This window comes from Tachysurus vachellii, chromosome 1 (genome assembly GCF_030014155.1).
Source record: "Tachysurus vachellii isolate PV-2020 chromosome 1, HZAU_Pvac_v1, whole genome shotgun sequence".
Taxonomy (NCBI): domain Eukaryota; kingdom Metazoa; phylum Chordata; class Actinopteri; order Siluriformes; family Bagridae; genus Tachysurus; species Tachysurus vachellii.
In genome coordinates this window covers 2,189,454-2,208,817 of record NC_083460.1, presented here as the reverse complement: position 1 = coordinate 2,208,817, position 19,364 = coordinate 2,189,454, and the positions used below count along the sequence as shown (strand labels likewise).

Genomic DNA, 19,364 nt, shown 5'->3' with positions numbered 1-19,364 from the left:
GCTGATAAGCGATGTCTCTCTAGAATTTTTTGTTCTTTACGATCCACTGATAAGATAGTGAGACTTTAAAAGGCTGTACTGCAGTACATCGTAACACATACCACAGAACCGAGATTCCTTTAGAGAAAACTGAGCAAGAATGGATGAGAGAAAGAAGAAAAGTAACAATAGTCAAGAGGATGAGGAAAAAGATGAAGAAAAGGAACCAAAGACTATACTGGGAGTTTTTACCAAACAGCAGTTCACTATGATCTGTGTAGCTGTTGGGCTCGTTGTACTGCTGCTCATCATAACAGTAACCTCTGTGGTTCTGCCCATCAACTCGGGTTCAGGTAAATTTCTTCTCATCTTTGTTATGTTGGGTCTAGCTCTGTGGTGTGGTATATTTGATGAGTTTATGTAGAATCCAAACAGACCTAAATATGAATCTACATCCAGAATTCTGTAAAGCTGCTTTGTGACCAACATCTATTTCAGTCTTAAGGAAGCTACTTTGCAATTAAACCTGCTTAGCGACAAGCTACTTAGGATTTCATCAACTACCACTAAAATACACTTTTTATAAAGTAGCTAATGACAGTAAAAGCTAATAAGATGCTGTGATTTTAAATTTGGAAACCTCTCTTAATAAAAGCAGTAGTAAAGACATAGTAGTAGAGACCACAATAACACTCTTGGTTAAGTTTCTGTAAATACCTAGCTAGCATTAATGGGCATTCATGTGGCAATCGGTAACATTGTTAACATCATGGTTGGATGTTGATAGTCTTGTATTCATCACTAAAAGAATGCTTTTATTTCCCACACTGCTCAGCGCTAGCTGAGGCTAAAGTATCCAGAAGTTTGTAGAGTGATTTGTTTGAAAATAGGCTATTTTAATTGCTTACTAGAAGAACACTATTATAGCTAAGTGTAGCTAGTTAATCCTTATACAAATACAAATGAATCGAGCTTTGCTTCCTCAGAAACTTCGAAGACCATGGTTCCGTTCACTACAGATGGAGACATGCTGGAATTTCTTCTTCAAAACGGGGAGATTCAAGAGAAAGATGGGCTCTATGCTACGTGGTATCACTCTGCCAACAGCAAAGTTGAAACCCAAAAAGCCTTGGAAAGTAAATACCATAAGTACTGTAAAAACCTTTGATCCTCTGAACTATCATGGGATAATTTCCTTTCAGGGCCAAGGTTATGCTATTATGTAACCAGTAAGGAATCTAGGTCGACTAGATTGATCGACAAACAAGAAACAAGATAAAATAGCAAGCGAGATAGCAAGCGACATGACAATCTAAATCCGATTTTTCTTGTGTGATGCAGAAATATTAACCCAACCCATTCCACAGGTGACACTATGATTCTAGAAGCTGACGTCAATGTACAAGGTCATAATACAGACAACGAAACCAATATTCCAATCATGGCCCATCCACCAGATGTCTACAGTGATAACACTTTGGAAGAGTGGCTTGATGCTGTTATTCGTTCGAAGAAAGGTAAAGAATCAATAATGATAAAGAAATATAGCTGTTCGATGATGGTTTCAAGCAAACAGTTGTTTCTTGCCGTGTAAATAGGAATAAAATTGGATTTTAAAAGTCTACAAGCTGTGGAGCCTTCACTCAATCTTCTCAAGAACAAGAATCAAACAGGAATCAACCGGCCTGTATGGTTGAATGCTGATATCCTTCCTGGTCCAAACGTTCCTGGGTTCTGGCCCGTGGTTAACGGCACTCGGTGAGTTAAATTTTTGTGCTATAAGAGGAATAAAACACTTCAAGGCTTTGCTGTTAGAAGGGTGAAGTGTATTATTTCTTACATTCACCATCCATCTTCCACAGTTTCTTCAATAACTTGGGTTTACATCTCACTTTTAACATCTTTGAACTTACCAGATTCCTTGAACTTATCCAGACAAAGTTTCCAGATGTGACCATCTCACCAGGTTGGAAGGTTCTTTATCTGCCCCCATTCCCTGATGTGACTTACACAAAGGCTATGGTGATGGAGATGTACACAACTGTCAAACACCTTCCACAAAGAATCACGTTTCCTGTTCTGGCAGTTATGGTGAGGAATGGATGGCCTCACCTAAGCTGGCTTCTCAGTCAGTCCTCCAGGTATTTCACCCGCAGAACAAAGTCCATGAGGTGGAGTCCAGCTCCTCATAGTTGGGCAGAGCCTAGCCAAAAATCCAAGGGGTGTGGAGGTTTGTGCTTTTGGGCGGAGTTCCTAGAGCTCCACCTTGTGGATGTCTGGCTCGACATCACCCAGGTATGAGGAGCTGTATCAGGTATAAGCACAAAGATTTTTAAAACTGTGTACTTTCTGTGTGATCCAGGTTCAGTCTGACCTTGTGGCAAGGTCAGGAGAACCCCACTGTCAATGACCTGCTCTTCGTTAGAGATAATACTAACCCTCAGCGCATCTACTACGACATCTACGAGCCAGTGCTGTCCCAGTTTAAAGAAGCTGCAAGTAGGTCCCAGAGAGGCTTTTCCAACAACTTAGAAGTTTTCTATATTTCTATATCTATTTATTATTTATAGACCTTTTTGCATTATTTTAGAGCAGAAGGATAGACCAAGAAGGTTCTATACAGGTGGTGACATAGTGGACTATTTCAAGCCTGCAAACAGTGATGGATTTAACATACTGTGGGAGAAGGTGTATGACCAAGCTTCTCTTCTGTCTGTACTCAAAGGTATGGCAAAGTCAGAAACCATAGTTAAAAAAAAAAAAAAAAGCAATAAGCAGTGAACATCTGAACACTTGAGAAAAGCAGGGCTTTGACAGTAGGTCTAATGCTTTATATGAACGTGCTTGATCTACCACATTAACATTATCATATCTGTGGTAAAAAGCTCATTTCGTGGGGACTTGTGTTGCAGACATCCTACAGCATTAAATATAACAATTAATGGATAAAAATAAACATGTTCGTGAATTTAAATATTTGGTGACAGATTGCTGTGGAATATGAAAAATAAAACACATTGGAAGATGATGTAGCGGGGCACGGTGGCTTAGTGGTTAGCACGTTCTCCTCACACCTCCAGGGTCGGGGTTCGATTCCCACCTCCACCTTGTGTGTGTGGAGTTTGCATGTTCTCCCCGTGCCTCGGGGGTTTCCTCCGGGTACTCCGGTTTCCTCCCCCGGTCCAAAGACATGCATGGTAGGTTGATTGGCATCTCTGGAAAATTGTCCATAGTGTGTGATTGCGTGAGTGAATGAGTGTGTGTGTACACTGCGATGGGTTGGCACTCCGTCCAGGGTGTATCCTGCCTTGATGCCCGATGACGCCTGAGATAGACACAGGCTCCCTGTGACCCGAGGTAGTTCGGATAAGCGGTAGAAGATGTTGTAAGAAAATAATTACACTTATATGGACCAAACGTAGCTGACCCTTGACCACCACAACAATATGTGCCAAACCTGTTCAAGCATGACGATGCCGCTGTGTACAAACCCCCAGAGCTCCATGAAGTCATTGCATGGTGGTTAAGGTTGCACAGAGCCCTGACTCTGACTCAACCCCATTGAATACCTTTGGGTTAAACTGGAACTGGAGTCTCCTCAACATCCCAACATCAGTGTCTGATCCCACTAATGCTCTTGTAGATGAATGCACACAAATCCCCACTGCCACGATCCAACATCTAGGGGAAAGCCTTCCAGGAGAGTGGAGCTTATTATGACAAGCACGTATGGGTGTGATTATTAGGTGTGCATCTCATTTGGCCATACAGTGCACTTTGGGCTGGTGACATCACACTACCTCATGATTTATGTGGGATACCTCATACGGGATGTGGTAGCCTAGTGGTTAAGGTGTTGGGCTACCAAACGGAGGGTTGTGAGTTCGATTCCTACGTCCACCAGGTTCCCACTGCTGGGCCCCTGAGCAAGGCCCTTAACCCTCAATTGCTCAGTTGTATAAAAAAAAAAAAAGGAGATAAAAATGTAAGTCGCTCTGGATAAGGGTGTCTGCTAAATGCTGTAAATGTAAATTTATTGTGTTTCTAGAAAGCCCAGGTGGGATGCTTGTGATTCCGGTAACATCTGGAACAGGTGATGTGAGGATTCCAGTGGTTGAGGGTTCACTGCCAGAGCTGCCTCTTCAAAATTGTCTAGATCTGGTCCTTGCTTCAAAGAATCCATGGGGCATCTACCTCAGGGTGAAGTCCCAGAGACAGCTAGCTACCTCACTACATCTGCTTCGAAAGGCATATGCTAATGACCTACTCTACCATCCAGTCTGGATCAACATGGATATCTCTCTCGGAGTCTTCAACGTCAAAGGCTACATCACAGGTCTGGAGTTTGTGAGAACCATTAACCAGATTTTCCCCTATGTCACCATGGCACCTAGCTGGCCTCAGGAGGTTCTGGATCAGGGTTACACACCACAGGTGGTTGAGGACATGATGGAACTCTTCCAAGAGGTTTGGCAGGACGTCTCACTGCAGCTGTTGGCTGTCCATCTGGACAGATCGGAGGCTGGAATTAGGATCATTCAACAAAGTCAGGAACGTTTTTCTCTCACTGTGGAGCAAAGGACAAGGATCGAAGGACTTCAGATGAAGAGTTTGACGTTTTTCCGTAACGGGACCAGACATCGGACCTTTTATAACGTTCCAAAAGCAGTGAAGGGGTTTGTCTCCGAGATACCAAATAAAACATGATAAACACAGTCGTGTAAAATACAGAGGTGTGTTTTTTAGGAAATAACAACCAAATTTTCTTTCAACCACATCTTTTATCTATTATCAGGATGCTCTTAGTAGACGTTATCTCATGTACGTACCACAATTTCTTAATATCATTTAACAGGAATTTTATTTCTGTTACATACATACATACAAATCGTTAAAACAATAAACAAATCAAGGCTAGTTAGCTATCCTGATGGACATGTACCACCCAATCAGATGCTAGTATTTTCTTATTATGCACATATTTCATTAAGCTGATATTTTAGTCTTTTGTATAAAACTGGATATAAGGTTTTCACTTTTAGTACCTGTTTAATATACATAAATAAAATCATTTCCACATATCCCCACCCCAAACTGGCATGATCACAAAAAGACAAGATAAAACAAGTCTAGTGTAAAAAATATAGTCTGGTTTATAAAAACTGACCAGGATAGTGTTAGTAGGTGAGTGCTAAAGAGGTGTTGTGAAATTGACAGAAGGTCAGACTATGTTTTCCATCAGGTACTGGCTGCAGGAAAGGAAGGTGGAACAGAAACTGGACGAGAGTCCGGCGATGTCTGTGGAGATGTACGGCAACACCCCGGGGTTGGTCTGGTTGTAGTAAGAGATCTGGTGACCAAATAAAAAAAATGACCAATACCAATAAACATGTATCTTGTGTGGAAGTGATTTCTCTAACAAGGTGGATTGACACCTTCCCTTTGAGGATATAAAGAACATACACACTTACCTTTGATACGTTTTCAGACACCGCGTAAATGGTGAATCCTGCACAAAGCATCTCCCCTCGGTTTGTGTCTTCTGTCGGAGGGTGTGTGGGAAGAGTGACCGAACGTATGGCAAGAATATATGGATCCCTATATACAGTACATACAACATACAGAATACAGTCCAAAATGAAAGAAATAAAATGCATATCTCAGTAACTCTTTACATTAATGCTACTGGATTGCTTTCGGATTGTGATCGGATAGATGATGTTGATCAAATACAAGTAACAGGTACTGTATATTATTGCACTATAGTAACAGCATTTCCGCAGGGAATATAAAGAGTTACCAGTTCCCTGGTGCGCCTTACTCACCCGCTATCACACGGTGGCCTCCTGGAGGCAAGCAAGATGAAATCCTGGCCTTTTCCTCCTTCGCTTACAGACGGAGCAAGAACGTGATAGATCAGATCATCGTCGTCGACTCTGACGATGGGCTTGCACTGTCTGCACGCAACAGATGTATGAGGTTACACAGATGCTCGGTGGTACATGTGAAGGCCATGATGGATCATCATGGTGATTTTGATTTATTTGTTCAATCCGATCACTGATCAATGTGATAATTATGTCGCTTTGTAGAAGCCAACATTCTGTTTTGCTATTTAAGCTTAGACAAAAATATATAAATAGTAACCCCTCCTAGAGCTTTCGAGCCACATGCACCAAATTCGGATATGTTGTAGACCCTGGTCTGAAGTTTGTTGCTATTACTTTTCTAAGCGATCCGAGTACCGGTACTTCCGGTACCGGGTCTCAAAGTGGCCTTTTTTCCCCATAGACTGCTTTCGAACTGTCTACACCAAACTCCGCCAGCTCCTTTAGGGTGATACTCTGAACAAACTTTTATATTGGTGTACCGACTGGCCTTCCGGTTGTCCCGCAGCCCCGCCCCCAAAATATGCAAAATCCAAAAACTTTTTACAACATGGACATGTGACATATCAAAACACTCAGAACAATGAGGGGAACTTCCTCAAGAGTATTCGGATGACGTCACATGCTCGTCTCCACTTGCCTCCAAATGTTTTGGCACCCTATCTTTCTGTCCATTTGCCTCCAAAAGTAACACTGACCCTTATGTTCATTCACCTCCAAAAAGCACTGGCCTTTGCGAATACTTGCACCGTCAAAGCCAACATCAAAGTTTGTCACAACGAACTATACAAATCTAGTTACAACTAGAACTAGGAAAGAAATATATTTCTTCAATATGTATTTATATTTCTTTAAATAATATATAGAACAGTTTCTTGCTTTTATATTACACCGTAACATGGACTACATCTTTTTACACCTGGTCACTTCATGCGTATTTCTGTGATCCGATAGCTATCTGATGATAAAAAGACCAGGTCTAAATGCCCTCCGAAACGTTTTCGAGACGGATATAAATCCGATCGCTCAAACCACTTCAGGAGGTGGTCTGGGACGCATTTCAGATGAAACTGGACAGGTGTAAATGAATGTGGTTGTTCAAGCCACATACGTCAGCGCTATATACTCCTCCCAAACGGAAGTACGTCACTCACAGGTGACTCGCGAGTCGTGCGTCGCACCAGAAAGAAATAACACGGACGACACGCAGGCACTTATTGCTCTTTGGAGCGATGAAAGCGTCCAACAAAAGCTTTGTTAAACATATAGAAACAAAAGTATATTTAAGTGCATACACCAAAGCGTGTTCCATTTCAATTACCCCAGAAATGAGGTAAAAAATATATTAGCATTTTGGGCGGGAGTAGAAAGATCGGATCGATATCCGATTCGCCGAGACGCATTTATGTGGCCTAATGTAAATGGAACAGTTTTAACAAATCAGATAGCTATCGGATCAGAGACAACACACAAAGTGACCAGGTGTAAAAAGACCCTTTGTGGTCCGCATTTTCTATCCCAGATTTTTTCAGATTTAAACTCTTGTCTTGGATGCTTCTACTCTAGGAAGCGAAATGCATGTAATTTGAATACTTTGAATGTAAAGCCTTGAAAATCTCCTTGAGCATTAAGTGAATATGGAGTTCATTTGAACTTTGCCTCTAAACACACCTCTTAGACAGGATTTTGTTGCCCACTCCAAATATATTTTAAATTCTGCTCTTAAAAAATATTGCTAGCTACAGAGGAAGAGCAGAGTTTAAAGGTGCCCTTCCACACAAAACCGTTTTTACTTGTATTTTTTGATATGTGTTACGTCCATATGTGTTTGTGTTGTGTCGTGAATGTGAAAACGAACTCCTACCTCCCCGGTCAGTTCTAAACACTTAAAAGAAATAAGGGGAGAAATCAGGTCAGTTGGAAAAGCTGCTCAGTGTGACGTAGTAATGATTGAGCTCATTACTATTCATGAGCTCTCCCACTTGAGACCACGCCCCCAGAATTCGTGTAGCTCAGTGAGTTTCCTATACAGCAAGGATGGCTGAACGTCAACGGGCTTGTGAAGAAGCCGTTCTGCCGCAATTCAAGGTGATTGTAAACAAATTTCCTCTAGCCTAGGCTACTTATTGCGCTGGGTGAATGAATAGTCATGCTCTCATATCCTAGCGGTTAGCCAATCGGAGCCAAGCAGCATAGCTCATTTGAATATTCATGAGAACTGGCGCAACTCGAGCTGAGTCTTCCTGCAGGCTTTCTATACCACACTAGAATGGCTTGAAACAAGGTAACCAAGGCATTATCTCCACAAGTACATGATAAACTTCAGACATTACCACAAAAGTAATGAAATACGTGTGGCAGGGGATCTTTAAGCATGTTTGCTTGCTTTGCTCTTTTTTTAGCAGTGATGTAAAAAGAGTGAACAATGGAGTACTTGTAGTGCTTGTCCCATTCGGGCCTGCGACTGAGATCTGAGAGCAGGAGGAAAGCTCTTTCTGCTGGAACGTTCACCTCCGAGTCAACCCTGACACAAAGGCTCTGATTCTCCTCCAGAGTGTACAGACTCACCTAAAAACACAGACAACACTCGTCTCAAATACGCTGTAAGCTGAGATTAATGCGCGGAGATGCGAGAAGATCGGAGTACTCACTTTGTTCTTCTTAGAACTAAGAACCCAGTTGTTTCTGGCCGCTAGCATCTTGAGCGCGAAGACGTTATTGTAGCTCAGATACACCTGAAGGGAGTTTCGGTGATATTATAAAACCCTGATTATTTTCAGATAAATATAGATTATCAAAGCCGATAAGACGCCGTTGTGCAAGCGTTTGGCTCGTAAAATTGTACCTGCATCTTATCTTTTATCATTTTATTTCGCTTTTTAACGAGGGAGCAAATACCTGGTTGATGGGGTCCCAGGGGACAGACAAGGGCACTTCGGTATCCTTACAGGATATGATGTATTTTCTGGATGGATAAAGAGATTGCTGTCACCATCTATACGTAACATTATTATACAATAATATTTTGGATTCCAAAATCAAACCATGGTGAGATCTGAACCTATGAATTGGTTTTATCTCACAGCTCTGCTGGATTCTGATTGGTCAGAAGGTGTTGATTCGTCTACAACCGTCGTGTATTCATTTATTTTCTACCGCTTATCCGAACTACCTCGGGTCATGGGGAGCCTGTGCCCATCTCAGGCGTCATTGGGCATCAAGGCAGGATACACCCTGGATGGAGTGCCAACCCATCACAGGGCACACACACACACACACACACACATTCACTCACGCAATCACACAACGGACAATTTTCCAGAGATGCCAATCAACCTACCATGCATGTCTTTGGACCGGGGGAGGAAACCGGAGTACCCGGAGGAAACCCCAGAGGCACGGGGAGAACATGCAAACTCCACACACACAAGGTGGAGGCGGGAATCGAACCCCCAACCCTGGAGGTGTGAGGCGAACATGCTAACCACTAAGCCACCGTGCCCCCACCGTCGTGTATTATCTTTAATAAAATAAAGCAATTGTAACTGTGGTTACATAGAAAATGAATGAATGAATGAATAATAAACAGATAAGGAGCTCACTGCTTCGTGCCACATCTGTTACATAAGTTCCATTATTTTATCCATGTTTTTGAACTGAGCTCTATTTTTCTACCGGATTTTCCTTTTTAGCTCAGTACCTGTCGAGTCGGATCTTCTTTCTGGCGATCGCCTCTTGGTACCTCCGTTTTCCATCCTGTTAATAATTCGAATTAAATAGCTTTTAAAAAAAACAAGGATCAGGAACACAGTCTGAACAGGAAGTGAAATCTCGGCCTCACCAGTGGTTCGGGACGTATCCGGGGTAGTGGGCATGGCCTGCCCTCCTCATCCAGCACCTCAAAAGTCATAAACGCGCTGTTTATGTGTCTGAGAGCTTCCTCCCCCTGATACGCCTCTGCACACACGCCCACCTCCATACTGCCAAAACAACACCAACAGCACCCGATTGAAAATCTCTAAACACCCGATGATGTCACTTCCTGTCTATAGCAAAGCCTCACCTGTTTTTGAAAGTGTTGTTGACAATGGCCTTCAGTATCACACGGTCTCCGACTTGAGACGGTCCCCTGAAGTGGAACATGTCTATCGTCCTCAGGGTCGGGTGGGCGTGGCATAACCGGCTGAGAAGAAACGAGTTTCTTGTTATCCGTTTCTAGTTGCAATTATTTTTGTGGAACACTCGTAAAATAAGTTAGATGCAAACGATTCGGATAGAAACAATAACGTTTTAAGAATGAACACTTTTTTATTTTATGTATAATGCGTATGTATAATTTATGTACAATTTTTTTTTATGTATAATGCGACACCTTCAGAACTTAATCAACTCCTTCTGACTAATCGGGATCCATGCAGTGATTTACAAAAAAAAATAAAATAAAATAAAATAAAAAATCTATTAAACACATCATATGGTGTATTTTTTCAACTCCATACAATCAGAAATCAGATCAACAGTGAGAATCTCAGTAATCCTATAATCCTGACACGTGCAACATCATAATATCGGTACATAAATATATATATATGGTTTTGGAATGTAAGCAAGTGATTGCATAAGGCGTTAGGTCTGGGTTTTGTTCTACACTATTAAAGTTCAAACCTTGAACTTTTGACCAGCGAGTCACTTTAAAGCTCCAAATGTGAGTGAATTATTAACTCATTTTAAAGTGCTACACATTACAAACAGAACCATGCGATAAATTCCTGGTGTAAATTCATCATTATCAGTCAAACCAATAAAGCAACACTGACCTTAAAAAAGCTATTCACCATAGAAATGTTCAGAAATCACACTGGAGCTTTATTTGTTTTGAATTTTACACATTTATAGTGTTTAAAAGAAATCTATACTGCGTAAACGTACACGTGTGTACACTCGGACAGAGAAAATCTGCGTGTGGTCACTGATGAAGTTTATTTAAGAAGATGTTTCGTATTTATGGAAGGAGTCTCTCTCAGTGCTTCAGTCTTCAGGACAGAAGAGTTTACACTTTTTTGTGGTTTCTCAGTAACAATCATAGACAAGCTCTTTTTGTCTTGCTCACTTAAAAATAGAGACAGTTTGGTGATGTGCACTGTCTAGAGCGGACGTTCCACAACGTTCCACAACGTTAAACACAGCTATTAAAATAGAAATAAAAATTATACATATAATATCGTCATGCTATCGTCTATGGAAAATAATCAGTTAGCATCTTGTTACCTGGCAGCAATGGTGGCTACGTTTTCCATCCATGCCATGATCTGGCCGCCGAACGTGTTCACCTGGTGGTTGGCATGTGTGGGAAGAGCCAGCTCTACGCTCTCTACTCTGGTTTTCTCAGATGGCACTTCTTCCTCCTCATCCTGGCCCTCTGAACCAAATACACACATGCACACACACACTCACTATATCTTATACAGAACATATTCATGCGTATGTCCTGTATTGTGACATAAATGTGGGTCAGGAGGAAGGGGGCGCCAATAATTTTGAAGCCAACCATTTAAAGACTCTTTCACGTTTAGAAATATTCTTTGAAAGGTGCAAAGGATCCTGTGTGTGTGTGTGTGGTTTTTTTTCCAGGAAGTGAAACTACCTCTTACCACACACGCTTTCACTAATGCTCGTCTGGAAAGTAGTGTCACTCAGCAGATCTTTCATAATTTCAACATGCAGAAGCCTCATCCTCCTTCTCTCAGCAGCGACACTGTACTCTATCTTCTCACGTTGTGTGTAAGGGACCAGAGGCTTCAGATGGACCTGAACACACACACACACACACACAGATAAGCACAAACACAAAGAGACACGCACAGACACACACACAGAGACACCCACACACATACAGACACACATACCCACACAAACACACATACCCACACACTCAAAGATAAGCACAAACACAAAGAGACACGCACAGACACACACACAGAGGCACCCACACACATACAGACACACATACCCACACAAACACACACGGACACAAACAGACACACACAATCACAGCTTATCAATCAAATAGTCTTACACAGTCTTATCAACCAGTCAATAAAAACACACATGTTCACACTCATGGTGTGTATTATCTGGTGTAAGAGTAAGAACTTTCCTGGTAATTAAATTTTCCCTTACTGCCGTTTTACAATATACATTTAATACATGTTTAATGTGAATAACAAGAATAACTAGAACGTACATTTCCTGAAGAAAATGTGAATGGTGCTTTCACGTGACAAATCCCGGAGGCTAGTCGAGACGAGCATGTGACGTCATCTGAATACTCTTGAGGAAGTTCCCCTCATTGTTGTGAGTGTTTTGATATGTCACATGTTCATGTTGTAAAAAGATTTTTGATTTTGCATATTTGGGGGCAGGGCTGCGGCACAACCGGAAGGCCAGTCGGTACCAATTTAAAAGTTTGTTCAGAGTATCACCCTAAAGGAGCTGGCCGAGTTTGGTGTAGATAGTTCGAAAGCTTGACGAGTTATAAACCTCCAAATTTTATAATGGGAGTCTATGGGAAAAAAGGCCACTTTGAGACCCGGGTACCGTAAGTACCGGTACTCGGATCGCTTAGAAAAGTCGTGCCAAAGTTTTGTCCGGCACAATAGTAATAATGTTGCTTTGCAAGCACCAATAAGTGTATTTTAGCAAGGAATTTCCAAATACACAATATATTTGCCATGTTTAGGGAAAAAAATCCTTCTATTCATTTTTGAAGTGTCAATGTAAACACACTCACTAAGAAAAACCCTCCTCACCTCCTAGCTAATCACTGAGTCTAAAAATCAGATTAAATAAATCATGGATGTGTCCAGTGGCACTGGAAAGGAGTTAAGACAATAGGAAATATCAACATTTTCCTCAGATATGTTAGCATTTTCCCAAGAAAAGATGCAATGTGACCAAAATTACACTCTGAACGGGTTTAGCATAAACTGCTAACTGAACTTTCATTTGTTCCCCTATACTGAAAAACATCAGTACTGTGTTACATCTAGAGAAAGCTTTATTCTTTATTGATATTTGTAGACATAATCACTATATCACAATGTTTAATGTTTGAAACTTAATGTTTGATAGTTCGAACACTGCTGCTAGGATACGGCTAATTTACACTAGCACAGCCATTGGCCTTTTATAGTGAGTTTGCTTAGATCAAACTCCCTAAACCTATTACAAAAACATCAATAATTGTTTAATATTACAATTAAAAAACAATCAGTATTATGCCAAAAAAAAAATGAATTTAATGTTAATAACAATGTTAGCTAGCTAGAATTATTTTTCAGCTTTGAACAATACCATTTTATTCCTAAGAGTTATTTTTGTTTTCTCCTATCTCACACAAACTCCTAGCTAGCGGTTGATGCTAAGTGTAATTACAGTGTAGTTTTGGTTTTGTTTCCGAGTTGCCTGGCAACAGTGAACTCCTATTGTTTATTTAGTCAAATGAAAATGACACGTTGGTGATGTATTAATGCCAAACATTTGCATTAACAAATATATTTGCATTGAGGACCTGGTAAAGACGTGTAGCATTGTTTCACTCGGTCTCACCTTCTCTTTACCTGTACGACGAGCCACAAAGGTGGCGAAAGCCTGACAGACTTTCCAGTGGCGATTGCTGTACAGGTCCTCACAGCTCACCACTATCCCCACCTTACATACACACACACACACACACACACACACACACACACACACACACACACACACACACACACACACACACACACACACACACACACACACACACACACACACACACACACACACACACAGTCTGAATAATTTGGCACAAACATGACTTTGGCAGTACTACACGCCTGAGTCATGAGATAAACTAACGTGACCTTTTGTGTGCTTATCTGAGGCTTGGGTTTTACACCAGAGTTTGATTTGTGTTCACTTGCATCTAAAATCTCATTTTATTTACATAGTACATAATTCAGCTCAGTGTGAAATGTGTATGTGCATGTGTATTTTGTTTACCTCCATGCTTGAGCTGAAAGCTCTGTTGACTTTAGCCTTGATGTTAACCACTTGGCCAACGCTAAAAAAAGACATTATATGTGTAAAATAGCACGTTACTGTAAGGGTGTTGCTGTGTGTTACAGTGTGTTAGTGTATTAGGGCATGTTGCAGTGTGTTACAGTGTGTTAAATTAAACATTGTGTTCATTTATTAGGACAAGTTACAGTGTGTTAGTGTATTGGGGTGTGTTACAGTGAGTTACCATGTGTTACAGTGTGTTACAGTGTGTTACAGCGAGTTACAATGTGTTACAGTGAGTTACAGCGAGTTACAATGTGTTACAGTGAGTTAGTGAATTTCAGTGAGTTGCAGTGTCTTAGTGTATTAGGGCATGTTACAGTGAGTTACGGTGTGTTACAGTGCATTACAATGTGTTCGTGTGTTACAGGGTGTTACTGTGTTTCAGTGTGTTACAGTGTGTTACAGGGTGTTACTGTGTTTCAGTAAGTTACAGTGAGTTACAGTATGTTACAGGGTGTTACAGGGTGTTACAGGGTGTTACTGTGTTACAGTACGTTACAGGGTGTTACTGTGTTTCAGTGAGTTACAGGGTGTTACAGTACGTTACAGGGTGTTACTGTGTTTCAGTGAGTTACCATGTGTTACAGTATGTTACAGGGTGTTACTGTGTTTCAGTGAGTTACAGGGTGTTACTGTGTTTCAGTAAGTTACAGTGATTTACAGTGAATTTCAGTGAGTTGCAGTGTCTTAGTGTATTAGGGCATGTTACAGGGTGTTACTGTGTTTCAGTGAGTTACAGGGTGTTACAGTATGTTACAGGGTGTTACTGTGTTTCAGTGAGTTACAGGGTGTTACAGTATGTTACAGGGTGTTACTGTGTTTCAGTGAGTTACAGGGTGTTACAGTATGTTACAGGGTGTTACTGTGTTTCAGTAAGTTACAGTGATTTACAGTGAATTTCAGTGAGTTGCAGTGTCTTAGTGTATTAGAGCATGTTACAGGGTGTTACAGTGTGTTACAGGGTGTTAGTGTTTCAGTAAGTTACAGTGATTTACAGTGAATTTCAGTGAGTTGCAGTGTCTTAGTGTATTAGGGCATGTTACAGGGTGTTACAGGGTGTTACTGTGTTTCAGTAAGTTACAGTGAGTTACAGTGAGTTGCAGTGTGTTGGTATATTAGGGTGTTACGGTGTGTTACAGTGAGTTATAGTATGTTACAGTGAGAAAAGAGAGAGAACGACCGATGGTGTCGGGAATACCAGACACGTCACAAAATATAATATACTAGTTAAAAAACTAGTATTTTTTGTACCTGATGGTGTGCTCAAAGTGAATGTCATCCACAGAGGCTGTGACACAGGGACATCCTGCATGTCTTTCAGCTGGAACGGGACCAAGACAGAAAATGATGTTGCATTAACAAAATGTCAGAAATGACATCAGAGCATGAATCACTTCTGTTAAGATCCAATTCATTTTCATAAAACCAAAAGTTGCACCAGCAACATACCGATACGTGGAATATTTAAATTCAGGGATATTAAACTGTTATGAGCATTTATAATTAGTATAATAGCTCTAGCTGTATGGTATTATTAACATGTATTACAAATTACTACTGCAATGACTTATATTCTCGAAAGAAATTGACATCAGACAAAAAAAAATCTAAGAAACAACGATAATAACATAACATTTTTTCTATAGCTTTTGTTACGTCAGGTTAATAAGTCGGTGGAACGATGTCACTCAAATGAACAATAATTACGACAAAAATTTAATAATAATTAATAAATAATTTCTAGTAACTCTTAAGATTTCAAACTTTGGAAACACGTTCACGTGTCTGACGAACAGCATTCTATGAATGCGATCTTCAAATCAGACTAAAATCATTCTAAATCTGACAAAAATCACACAATCTGACCACCTCCGCGATACACGGGTTTTCTCAGCAACGTGACACTCTGCATTTTATATGTTGTTGTTTCTATAGCAACAGCTCATTCATCATGCATAAGTTTAGACGTCTTTGCGACAAGCTGCATTTATTTCTGTTATAAAGCTTAAAGAGAGAAGAAAAGAGTAGAACTACTGTATAGAACTATTAGGATATCATGTAATGTATAAGAAAGTAGCACAGATTTCTAAATGTCCTCAGGGACAAACAGAGCTAACATTCCTGTTAGTGCAACTAGTTTGACAATATGTAGACATAATCAGTATATCACAATGTTTAATGTTTGAAACTTAATGTTTGATAGTTCGAACACTGCTGCTAGGATACGGCTAATTTACACTAGCACAGCCATTGGCCTTTTATAGTGAGTTTGCTTAGATCAAACTCCCTAAACCTATTACAAAAACATCAATAATTGTTTAATATTACAATTAAAAAACAATCAGTATTATGCAAAAAAAAATTAATTTAATGTAATACAATGTTAGCTAGCTAGAATTATTTTTCAGCTTTGAACAATACCATTTTATTCCTAAGGGTTATTTTTGTTTTCTCCTGTTTTCTCCTGTCCTGAGTTACAGTGAATTTCAGTGAGTTGCAGTGTCTTAGTGTATTAGGGCAAGTTACAGTGAGTTACAGGGTGTTACAGGGTGTTACAGGGTGTTACAGGGTGTTACAGGGTGTTACTGTGTTTCAGTACGTTACAGTGAGTTACAGCGTGTTACAGTATGTTACAGCGTGTTACAGCCTGTTACACTGTGTTACACTGTGTTACTGTGTTTCAGTAAGTTACAGTGAGTTACAGCATGTTACAGCCTGTTACACTGTGTTACACTGTGTTACACTGTGTTACGGTGTTACTGTGTTTCAGTAAGTTACAGTGAGTTACAGCGTGTTACAGCCTGTTACACTGTGTTACACTGTGTTACACTGTGTTACTGTGTTTCAGTAAGTTACAGTGAGTTACAGCGTGTTACAGCCTGTTACACTGTGTTACAGCCTGTTACACTGTGTCACGGTGTTACTGTGTTTCAGTAAGTTACAGTGAGTTACAGCGTGTTACAGCCTGTTACACTGTGTTACACTGTGTTACACTGTGTTACTGTGTTTCAGTAAGTTACAGTGAGTTACAGCGTGTTACAGCCTGTTACACTGTGTTACAGCCTGTTACACTGTGTCACGGTGTTACTGTGTTTCAGTAAGTTACAGTGAGTTACAGCGTGTTACAGCCTGTTACACTGTGTTACACTGTGTTACTGTGTTTCAGTAAGTTACAGTGAGTTACAGCATGTTACAGCCTGTTACACTGTGTTACACTGTGTTACACTGTGTTACGGTGTTACTGTGTTTCAGTAAGTTACAGTGAGTTACAGCGTGTTACAGCCTGTTACACTGTGTCACGGTGTTACTGTGTTTCAGTAAGTTACAGTGAGTTACAGCGTGTTACAGCCTGTTACACTGTGTTACACTGTGTTACACTGTGTTACTGTGTTTCAGTAAGTTACAGTGAGTTACAGCGTGTTACAGCCTGTTACACTGTGTTACAGCCTGTTACACTGTGTCACGGTGTTACTGTGTTTCAGTAAGTTACAGTGAGTTACAGCGTGTTACAGCCTGTTACACTGTGTTACACTGTGTCACGGTGTTACTGTGTTTCAGTAAGTTACAGTGAGTTACAGTGTGTTAGTATATCAGGGTGTGTTTGGGTGTGTTACAGTGAGTTATAGTATGTTACGGGGAAAGTTCATCAGTTCATTAGTATGTAGAGGGAAAGTTCATCAGACCCTAACGAATTGCCCCTGAGCGGATGTCATGCGACGTTTCACTGACGCTCTCTGACTAATGATAGGAAAGTAAGAGAGAAGCCTTCAGTCTCTCAAAAATATTTGCAGGACGATCTGAAATCAGCAGGAGCAGCAGATACAGACAGACAGACAGACAGACAGACAGACAGAGAGAGAGAGAGAGAGAGAGAGAGAGAGAAAGAGAGAGACAGAGACAGAGAGAGAGAGAGAGACAGACAGACAGAGAGAGAGATACAGAGAGAGAGAGAGAGAGAGAGAGAACACAAGCCAAAGGCTTTAGAACACACTACACTACTAAACAGTACGTTAAAGCAGACCCATACCTGAGAACATGTACTATTTCCCACTAGAGAGAGAGAGAGAGAGAGAGAGAGAGGGAGAGAGAGAGAGAGAGAGAGAGAGAGATTCTGTAGCTCTTAGACTAATCAGAACAATCAACTTTGTTCAGGTGAATCAAAAACAGAACGTTCTGTCACTAAGCAAAGATAAAGTGCAAACTAGCCACACTGATGCAATGTCTTTTTCCATATCCTATATTAAGTGGAATTTCTTCCAGAGATCTGGTTATATTTAGTCAGGCAGAGAGCCAGAATGTCACAGCTCTCTCACACACTGCTCCAGCGTCCAAACCGGAACGACCTGTTATGTCCTACAGAGTTAATCTGGCAACCGTGCTCCTGCACCGAGCTCGCTGTACTATTCATAAACACAACTCACTCACTCACTCATTTTCTACCACTTATCCGAACTTTCTCAGGCGTCATCGGCCATCAAGGCAGGATACACCCTGGACGGAGTGCCAACCCATCACAGGGCATCATAAACACAACTTTCTACCGTTAATGATCATAATAACTCGTCTGATATTACGCATTTTATAACAGTAGCTCTCACTGTAGCGCAGGTGGTACAGGTTTGTATCAGCGTGCAGGTTGAGATGCGTTATCGTTTCTATAGTAACAGTCTTTCACAGCTATTTGTATAGCGGATGAAAAAGTACGACAACATGTAATCTTTTCATTCAGGATGTGCTGTTAAAGGATTGTTGATCTGTAATTATTTTCCTAGTGCTTTATTCCCTACTTACATGAGGAAAAAATTTCCCACAGAGTGATCAGAGTGATCCTGTGACAAATACAACAAAACAACCGGCGCACATTAAAACTAGTGACACTGGATTAAATGGACGGTATATCAAACTGTAGACTCAAGCTGTGGCCAGATGTTTTACAATTTAAAATGACATTTCACTCTCACCCGAGAGACAGGCAGTGGAGTCCATCCACTTGAGCAGCTGCCCCACGCTCAGCTCCTTGCAGTGGTTGGCGTGGCAGGGAAGAATGATCTGGCTCATCTTCATCTCCGTGGGGTTGCGATACACTCGTCCGTCCTCCATGACCTGGTCCGGTTCGTCCAGATCCGACATCCTGCTGATCTGAGAGTGGAAGAACATTACTGCATCAGCTGAGGGGTTTAGATGTTGTCTGTCATGCTCGCTCTGATGTGGGTAACTTTACTGCGTGGGAGGGGTTTTATTACAGGTTCAAAGTGTTAGATTTGGAACGCACACATGATGGGATCGAACCCAGGAAAGAACAGGAAGAGGTGGAAAGGGTTTGGAGAAGAAGGTTTGACACGCACTCGTTTCTAGGTTCATGTGGCAGCATGTTGTGCTATTCTTGTTTGA

General features: G+C 41.0%; 2 protein-coding genes across 5 annotated transcripts in view; one reads left to right on the top strand and one right to left on the bottom strand.

Annotated features, from left to right (window-relative positions):
- Positions 1-66: 66 nt before the first annotated feature.
- Positions 67-4,707, top strand: fam151a (family with sequence similarity 151 member A). Its single transcript, XM_060867470.1, has 8 exons — positions 67-332; positions 966-1,115; positions 1,347-1,496; positions 1,578-1,737; positions 1,896-2,120; positions 2,342-2,478; positions 2,570-2,704; positions 4,028-4,707. Exons 1-8 carry the CDS (start codon positions 140-142, stop codon positions 4,684-4,686), a joined length of 1,809 nt encoding a protein of 602 aa, XP_060723453.1. The 5' UTR covers positions 67-139; the 3' UTR covers positions 4,687-4,707.
- A 106-nt stretch (positions 4,708-4,813) lies between these two features.
- The window catches only part of acot11a (acyl-CoA thioesterase 11a), a 15,528-nt gene continuing 977 nt past the window's right edge, over positions 4,814-19,364 (bottom strand). The window contains exons 1-16 of one of the 4 annotated variants that reach the window (XM_060867482.1): positions 19,246-19,364; positions 18,935-19,112; positions 15,225-15,294; positions 13,911-13,971; positions 13,476-13,577; positions 11,519-11,675; positions 11,136-11,286; positions 9,931-10,050; positions 9,709-9,847; positions 9,568-9,623; positions 8,766-8,832; positions 8,519-8,602; positions 8,302-8,435; positions 5,805-5,936; positions 5,451-5,577; positions 4,814-5,329 (exon numbers count right to left, since the gene is read on the bottom strand). The exon at positions 19,246-19,364 is cut by the window's right edge and continues 384 nt beyond it. In XM_060867482.1, coding sequence (XP_060723465.1) covers positions 5,201-5,329; positions 5,451-5,577; positions 5,805-5,936; positions 8,302-8,435; positions 8,519-8,602; positions 8,766-8,832; positions 9,568-9,623; positions 9,709-9,847; positions 9,931-10,050; positions 11,136-11,286; positions 11,519-11,675; positions 13,476-13,577; positions 13,911-13,971; positions 15,225-15,294; positions 18,935-19,112; positions 19,246-19,344 — 1,806 coding nt within the window. In that variant the 5' untranslated portion in view covers positions 19,345-19,364 and the 3' untranslated portion in view covers positions 4,814-5,200. Of the gene's footprint in view, positions 5,330-5,450; positions 5,578-5,804; positions 5,937-8,301; positions 8,436-8,518; positions 8,603-8,765; positions 8,833-9,567; positions 9,624-9,708; positions 9,848-9,930; positions 10,051-11,135; positions 11,287-11,518; positions 11,676-13,475; positions 13,578-13,910; positions 13,972-15,224; positions 15,295-18,934; positions 19,210-19,245 lie in introns of those variants that run through there. The other 3 variants (XM_060867505.1, XM_060867498.1, XM_060867491.1) reach the window with 3 other exon arrangements.